This window comes from Rhinoraja longicauda, chromosome 30, assembly GCF_053455715.1.
Source record: "Rhinoraja longicauda isolate Sanriku21f chromosome 30, sRhiLon1.1, whole genome shotgun sequence".
NCBI lineage: Eukaryota > Metazoa > Chordata > Chondrichthyes > Rajiformes > Arhynchobatidae > Rhinoraja > Rhinoraja longicauda.
Window position 1 is genome coordinate 7,129,754 of NC_135982.1, and position 8,105 is coordinate 7,137,858.

At 43.9% G+C, this 8,105-nt stretch overlaps 1 protein-coding gene across 1 annotated transcript; it reads right to left on the reverse strand.

Annotated features, from left to right (window-relative positions):
• Positions 1-7,004: 7,004 nt before the first annotated feature.
• foxl2l (forkhead box L2-like) lies at positions 7,005-7,844 on the reverse strand. Its single transcript, XM_078424986.1, has one exon. The coding sequence runs from the start codon at positions 7,842-7,844 to the stop codon at positions 7,005-7,007; it is 840 nt and encodes a 279-aa protein (XP_078281112.1).
• Between the last annotated feature and the right edge of the window lie 261 nt (positions 7,845-8,105).

The window sequence follows — 8,105 nt, forward strand, 5'->3', positions numbered from 1 at the left end:
GCAACATTTATATTGGAACTGCGACAAAACAAAATATCGAGTTCAACCGCTACTGTCCAGAAAGGAGTTGTGATTACATGTAATCACAACAATGATATCTAATATGTGTAGGAAGAAAATGCAGATCCTGGTTAACATGGAAGATAGACACAAATAGCTGGAGTAACTCAGCGGGTCCGGCAGCGTCTCTGGAGAGAAGGAATAGGTGATGTTTGGGGTTCAGACCCTTCTTCATTCGTCTAATTGTATCTAATAGTCCACCGCACTCCAGTAGCCTGAATACAATGTGCCCCCGCTAACCCAGTCTAGCGCACGATGTTTAGTTTAGAGATACAGCACGGAATTTTGATCTTATGGAAACTTACAAAATTCTTAAGGGGTTGGACAGGCTAGATGCAGGAAGATTGTATCCGATGTTGGGGAAGTCCAGAACAAGGGGTCACAGTTTAAGGATAAGGGGGAATTCTTTTAGGACCGAGATGAGAAACTTTTTTTTCACACAGAGAGTGGTGAGTCTGTGGAATTCTCTGCCACAGAAGGTAGTTGAGGCCAGTTCATTGGCTATATTTGAGAGGGAGTTAGATGTGGCCCTTGTGGCTAAAGGGATCAGGGAGTATGGAGAGAAGGCAGTTACGGGATACTGAGTTGGATGATCAGCCATGATCATATTGAATGGCGGTGCAGGCTCGAAGGGCCGAATGGCCTACCCCTGCACCTATTTTCTATGTTTCTATGAAACAGGCCCTTCGGCCCACCGAGTCCGCGCCGACCAGCGATCCCCGCACATTAACACTACCCTACACACACCAGGGACAATTTACATTCACACCAAGTCAATTAACCTACAAACCTGTACGTCTTTGGAGCGTGGGACGAAACCGGAGACCTCGGAGAAAACGCACAGAGAGAACGTACAAACTCTAGTCGGGATGGAGCCCGGGTCGCTGGCGCTGTAAGGCAACAACTCTACCTCTGCGCCAACCTTACTGGAAATTAAATGGGAAGAGGCGTCTGAGGATTTGTCCCCTATAAACCCAGAAAATCTGGAATAAAAAGCAATCTGTTTGGATATGATACGTCCAACCTTCAGACTGATTCGATTCATGCTGTACTGAGAACTGGGGAGATAAATACAAGACTCGGCCCGCGATGTAGCTCAATACCCCAGCGGTGGAACAGCGGCCAGATGTGGGGCATTGAGAACCCGGTTGTGGAAAATTGTCATGTGTAGGGAGGAACTGCAGGTGCTGGTTTAAACCGAAGAGGGACACAAAAAATTCAGCGGGACAGGCAGCATCTCCGGAGAAAAGGAATAGGTGACGTTTTGGGTCGAGACCCTTCTTCACAGTCTTCATGACGTTTCTCCAGAGATGCTGTCTGGCCTGCTGAGTTACACCAGCTTTTTGTGTCACACCTTCTGCGGAAAGTTGTAACCCAGATTAGTAAAGTATAAACTACCCCATTGCCACAAAGGTCTGCCCTGTATCTGCGTTACACAGTAAAGTAAATTCGATTGACCTGCCTAGATACAAATTAAGTGTAAGAAAATAACTGCAGATGCTGGTACAAATCGAAGGTATTTATTTCACAAAATGCTGGGGTAACTTTCCTGAGATGTTGCCTGACCTGCTGAGTTACTCCAGCATTTTGTGAAATAAATACCTTAGATAAAAATTAAGATAGCTTGTGTTAACTAAAATTATTACCCAAACTAATGTTACTGTAACACAACAGATTTTCAAATCAGCCAGACGGATGCACAGGATGAACAAATTATTCAGCTTAATTGTTTAACGTTTAAGTATTTACTGAGACAAAAAAAAACTGGGTTAGAAAATATAAAACGGCAACTTGTAGTTTTGATTGATAGGGCTTTAAGAGCTAACTTGAAGTACACACGCTACAGTGTTTGTAAAACTGCGCCCAGCTGCCGGGGCAGGTCACTTCTTGATCTGAGCATTGAGCGAAATAGACGTCGAGAGTGTGAAACATTCACATTGTATCATTTTGTAATGGGATTTAAAATAAACCCTTTCTTGGTGTTTAACCGCTTTAAGAAACACACCACTCAGCTCATGCCCGACAACAGCAAGGAAGACACTTGATTGCAAAAGGCAATCACTGTTCGTATAAAATAAAAGGCTTGTTCCATGTTTAATAATTGGTCATTATTTATACAACTGGTGGCATTACATCAATGATGAACCATTTATTCACAAAATGCTGGAGTAACTCAGCAGGTCAGGCAGCATCTCGGGAGAGAAGGAATGGGTGACGTTTCGGGTCGAGACCCTTCTTCAGACTGATGAACCATGTTTCATTTTTGTGTAGGAAAATAACTGCAGATGCTGGTACAAATCGAAGGTATCACAAAATGCTGGAGTAACTCAGCGGGTCAGGCAGCATCTCTGGAGAGAAGGAATGGGTGACGTTTCGGGTCGGGACCCGAAGTCTGAAGAAGGGTCTCGACCCGAAACGTTACCCATTCCTTCTCTCCAGAGATGCTGCCTGATCCGCTGAGTTACTCCAGCATTTTGTGATACCATGTTTCAATGTTCATGCCTATGTGAAATAATCCTTAATACAATTTACATTGTGATGGGAAGTGGAGTTTTCTACTTGGATCACAATAAATATCAGTTGATTTTGACATGATTTATACAATTTGTCGTTCAGACGATAATGGTGCTAAATTGATTGATTGAAAGATGTAGCATGGAAACAAACCCTTGGTTCCACCGGGTCCACGCCGACCACGTTTACACTAGTTCTATGTTATTCCACTTTCGCATCCATACACATTTGGAACAAATTTACAGAGACCAGCTACAAACCCGCAAATCTTTGGGATGTGGGAGGAAACCGGAGCATCCGGAGGAAACACACGCGGTCACTGGGATAACGTACAAACTCCATACAGACAGCACCCGAGATCGGGATCAAAGCCGGGTCTCTGACGCTGTGAGACCGCAGCTCTACCGGCTGTGCCGCCCTTGAATAAATAAAATATGTTTATATTTTAAACATAAATTGCAAACTGCACACACGTTTCTGGGGCAAGTTACTGTACTTGGTATTTCTGCGTGCGTTTTGTATTGGAGACAATTTAATGGACAGGTGCCAGTAAGTCAGGTGGTCGGACAGTCTGAAGGAGGGTCTCGACCCGAAACGTCACCCGTTCCTTCGCTCTGGAGATACTGCCTGTCCCGCTGAGTTACTCCAGCATTTTGTGTCCTATCTTCGGCATCTGGCGAGTTGGCGGGTGGAGGGAGCGCGTCTTCACATGCATGTCAAAATGACAGGGTAAAAGTGTCGCCGTCATCACACCCGATCAAATGGTTTGTTGTGACCATCTGACCCCGGCGCACCTGGGCACTGAACAGTTTTTCAGACAAAACAGTCGCAGTGAGGCAGACCCGATATTGTCGGTGCGGGAGGAGCGGCGAGCCTCTGGACCTGCAGATGCTGATTTACACCGAAGGTAGACACAAACAGCTGGAGTAACTCAGCGGGACAGGCCGCATCTCAGGAGAGAAGGAATAGGAATAGATCTGAAGAAGGGTCACCTATTCCTTCTCTCCAGAGATGCTGCCTGACCCGCTGAGTTACTCCAGCGTTTTGTGTCTCTCCTCTGGAGCCTGTTCCTGACATTCGATTAGACCTGTACCTGCACAGTGAATTGACAAAGACAGCATGTCAACGGCGCGACAATACATACAATATTTAGCACAAATATAGTTTCGTGATCCATATAAAGGCTAGGAATAACAGAGCGAGCTTCAAATCCAAATATTTTTTCATTGCGCGGTTCCGTGTGTGAAATCGAAAGAATAACGCCTGAGAAAAGAAAAAACCCGATTACACACCGTGAGGCTCACATCTAGAGTTACGCGGGATCACAGTTTGTGATCCCTGTGATTAATTAGTCTTGCAATGTTTTTACCGTGTGATTTTATAATTACAAGACATTAAGGCGCTTGGGATCCAAGTGAAATGAATTTCTTTTGGCTCACGCGTTCACCGGTGAACAGGGAAGATAAATGCACATCACGACTTGTGGAAAGATCGGGCCAACAAGTAAACAAAATAAATCTGGTGTACAACCCCCACCCCACATCGCGTCAAACAACCCAATCTTAATATTGAAATATATAGTTGAAAGTGTAGAAATGACAGGCGCGCATTACCCGAAGAATCGCAACTTCTCGCACCTTTTTCTAAGCTCTAAATCAGTTATGACATTTATTGGAGATTTTGTTTAAGTACATTTTTTCTTTATCCCATCTTTACACATTTTCTTCAATTCGTGGTGCGCTTGCACTTAAACGGTTCTCCTTTTTAAAAAAAAACCCAAATCGTTGACTTACCGTCCCTAATCTTACATTCACCTCCCGTTGCCTCCGCCCGCTATGAAATCTTGAATGATTATTTTTTGCTTCTGAAAGGCGCTTGGAAATAAATGCGAAACTTTAACTTATCCCGTTTTGAAAGAGGCTTAAAATCAAAAATCAGCACAGAAAACGATACAGCATTCGACTAGAAGACCGTCGACTCTAAACATAAACCCTCACTACAAATATTGCCGGGTGAATATTTTACTTTCCATTTCTAGCATCTGATGAAATGTCATCACTCTAAAACATTAACTCTATTTCTCTCTCCACAGATATTGCCTAGTTTTCTAAATATCCGCCAGCGACCTGTTGCAACACCTATACTGTTTTCCATTTGGTCATACGGCGATGATACTGGAGTTGGTCTCGGAGACATAAGGTATTGAGTGCAGATGCTGGAATATTGAGCAAAGTGGGTCAGTGGAAGGGTCTCGACCCGTCACGTTGACTGTCCAGGCAGATGCTGCCTGACCTGCTGGGTTCCTCCATGAGATTGTTTTTATTTTGTTCAAAGATCCGTCTTTCCGTATATGGAGAACAACAACGAAATTATTTATGGACATACGTGTGCATTATTCTGTAACTAAACGATCGGATTACAAAAAGTGCATCGTCAACCATATTTTTACAATAAGGTTCTGAAACCAGCCTTGTGTGTTTATTCTCCCAGTTTACAAAGTGCCGTCGGTGTTTGGTTTTTGAAGATGCTTCCATTCCGAGCGAATTCCCTTAACGAACGCTAAAACCACGCACCGTAAATCTAGCTCGCTGCTCTGCACCGAATGATTGCTGGCTAAAGTATTCAGCTGTTTTTTCCACTTAGTCGATTGAAGTAAGAAGGAATAGGTTTTTAACGGTGGCACCTGCGAACAAAAAATGCGACCAGTCTCCTAATATTTCACCGGCATCCCACTCAAAGAAAACCTGACAACTTGACCAGACTTGGCTAAAGTCGCTCACAAGATATGACCCTGACTTTGGTAACATTTACTGAAACGCCGAAGAATAAGTATATTGTAATGTGAGACTTTAAACGTCATCATCTCCCTCCCTTGAGCGACGCGGCTCACAAATAAATCCTTTGTAAAAATGCCTTGATCACAAAAGTTTGGACATGTAAAAAGCACAATTTAAATCTGGCCAATATTACGTTTGACCACTCCGAAGGATCTATTTCTACGCTGTACAACCCTATACCTGTGTAGAGCAATGGCAGTGTTATTAATGGGGCCATGGAAAGAGCGTCCACCAATCTTTCCTCCACCGCGAACAAGAAGCGCAAGACGCCATTGTATCCAAATGCCGAGAAGTGTGTTCAACTCTGGATGAACAATGTCTAATCTTGTGATTAGAAGGGTCTGAAGAAGGGTCTCGACCCCAAACGTCACCCATTCCTTCTCTCCCGAGATGCTGCCTGACCTGCTGAGTTACTCCAGCATTTTGTGAATAAATATCTTCTAATCTTGTGATGTGGACTCGATTAGAAGAAGTCTTATTAATGAACTCTCTATCAAACACTTACACATTTCCGCTGTGAAGACTTCCTTTGTCTAATGGTAACTCAAATTTCACTGTACCTTAATTGGTACATGTGACAATAAATTGATATTGAAATCTTGAAATCTTTCGACATTCAAAGTACAGAACGAAAGATTTTTAAATCTGTGTTAGAAGTGACCGTCATAGCCCGTCCACCCATCCCGAATTATCAGAAATATGTTAGGCACAATAAGTTGGAATTATAACACAAAATAATTATTGTTATATCAATATATATATATATATATATATATATATATATATATATATATATTGATAGTAAATGTACATCAGAACTCTTTACGATTAATTTATAGTTGAATATTTTTGTCTTGTGAATAAATTGCCCCGCACGTTTTTGAGTATTCAATGTCACAAAACATTTCAGTCTTCTGATTTTTTTTAGATGGAGACGGGTTCAGCCCAATCTATCGAGTTCTCGCGGAAACGCGGGTTGTCTGTTAACTTACAGTAAACTGGACATCAGGATTCCAGATCGTTAGCTTTTCAACAGCGCAAAGATGACATTTATTGACACCAGGGTTCTCAGAGAACATTTATTTTACCAAAAATATATACAAAAGTGCTACCCTTGACGACACATGAAATTGGTCCAAAACCTTCATTCGTTAGAACTTCGATAACTATTTAAAACATTGGATCATTTTCTTCAAACAAACAAAAAAACACTTTTTGTACAACATCTGAATTTACTAAATATAGAACGTGTTGAATCGCAAATTAAAGAACATTTAAACACCAACCATTTTAAGCACTGCCACGACAAATAAACCCTGTAACAATTTCAAAGAACATAGTTTTAATAATAGTCTTCCTTTTGTCCGACACCCGATTTCGACTTCCATTTGGTCCCAAAATCTTTAACAACTCAGGCTCAGTGTCGGCCTTGGCTTAAATTCTTGTCTACGTTGGGATGTTGGGTCCGTTGAGAACATTCCCCCCCAACATTTGCAACAACGCTTGAAAACCAGGAAAATAATTCAAGTTTTGTTTTTGGCACTTTCAAGGAAAATGTCTTACCACCGCCAGTACTTTTACTGCCTTGGAAGGTTATATATCCATTCTGCTAGCCATTGGTCCATATTCCCAATAGGAACAGTGCATAACGGGCATCTCGGTTTGCCGGGCGCATGATAGCTGATAACCGCCACTCGCTGGGTGAGGTCCTGGGCTCATCTGCTGGTTCATGCCGTTGTAGGTGGTAGTGGGAGCCGGCACTAAAGGCAAGCTTTGCATGCGGGGATAAGCACTGTAGGACGAGGCGAGTCCATTCGGGCTGATGTTGCCGTTTGCCGCCTGGCAGGGCTGCCGATAGCTTACGGATGCGTTTGACCCGCCTTGTCCCATCGGCCAGGAACCTGCCCCGAAGGGAGACTGTAGGTATTTTGGACTCTGGTAATAAAACGGGTCCGAGTAATTCACGCAGTGCTTTCCGGGCAGAAAGGGAGACGAGGATGGTCTATACGGCCGCTTAACCCGCCTTCTCCTCCGGTAGTTCCCCTTGTCAAACATATCTTCGAAAGCTGGATCCAAAGTCCAGTAGTTCCCCTTCCTCTCTCCTCCACCCTCTCTGGGAACTTTTACAAAGCACTCGTTTAGACTAAGGTTGTGCCTGATGCTATTTTGCCAGCCTTTCTTGTTTCTTTCATAGTAAGGGAACTTGGCCACGATGTACTGGTAGATGCCATTCAGAGTCAGCCTCTTCTCTTGGCTCTCCTTGATAGCCATGGCGATGAGAGCCACGTACGAGTACGGTGGCTTCTGCGTTGGGTCAACTTTCTCCATGGTCTCCTTGTCCACAACCTTCGCCAAAAGCGACTCGTCCCGAACGCTCGACGCGTCGCCCATGCCTTCCGGGTCGTAGGTCCCCTTATCGTGAAACTTATCCATGGTGTTTTGGCTCGAGGGGCAAGAATCCAGAGCAACGACTCTCCCTTCCCAATTCCCGCACAACCCAGCGCTGATCTGAGATCTCCCGTCCCGACCCGACCCGACCCCAGCCGGCGCCGTCTCTCCTCTCCTCTCCTCTCCTCTCCTCCCCCCTGCTCCCTCAGTGGCGGAGAACGTATTTAAATATGACCAATTGTAATATTCCCTTCGGGTGACTCTGAGGTCAAATTAACCCACAGTTGAGATATCTAAACATCGTTT

Coding starts and splice junctions, on each gene's coding strand:
- foxl2l (XM_078424986.1), bottom strand. CDS start 7,844: ATGGATAAGTTTCACGATAAGGGGACCTACGACCCGGAAGGCATGGGC.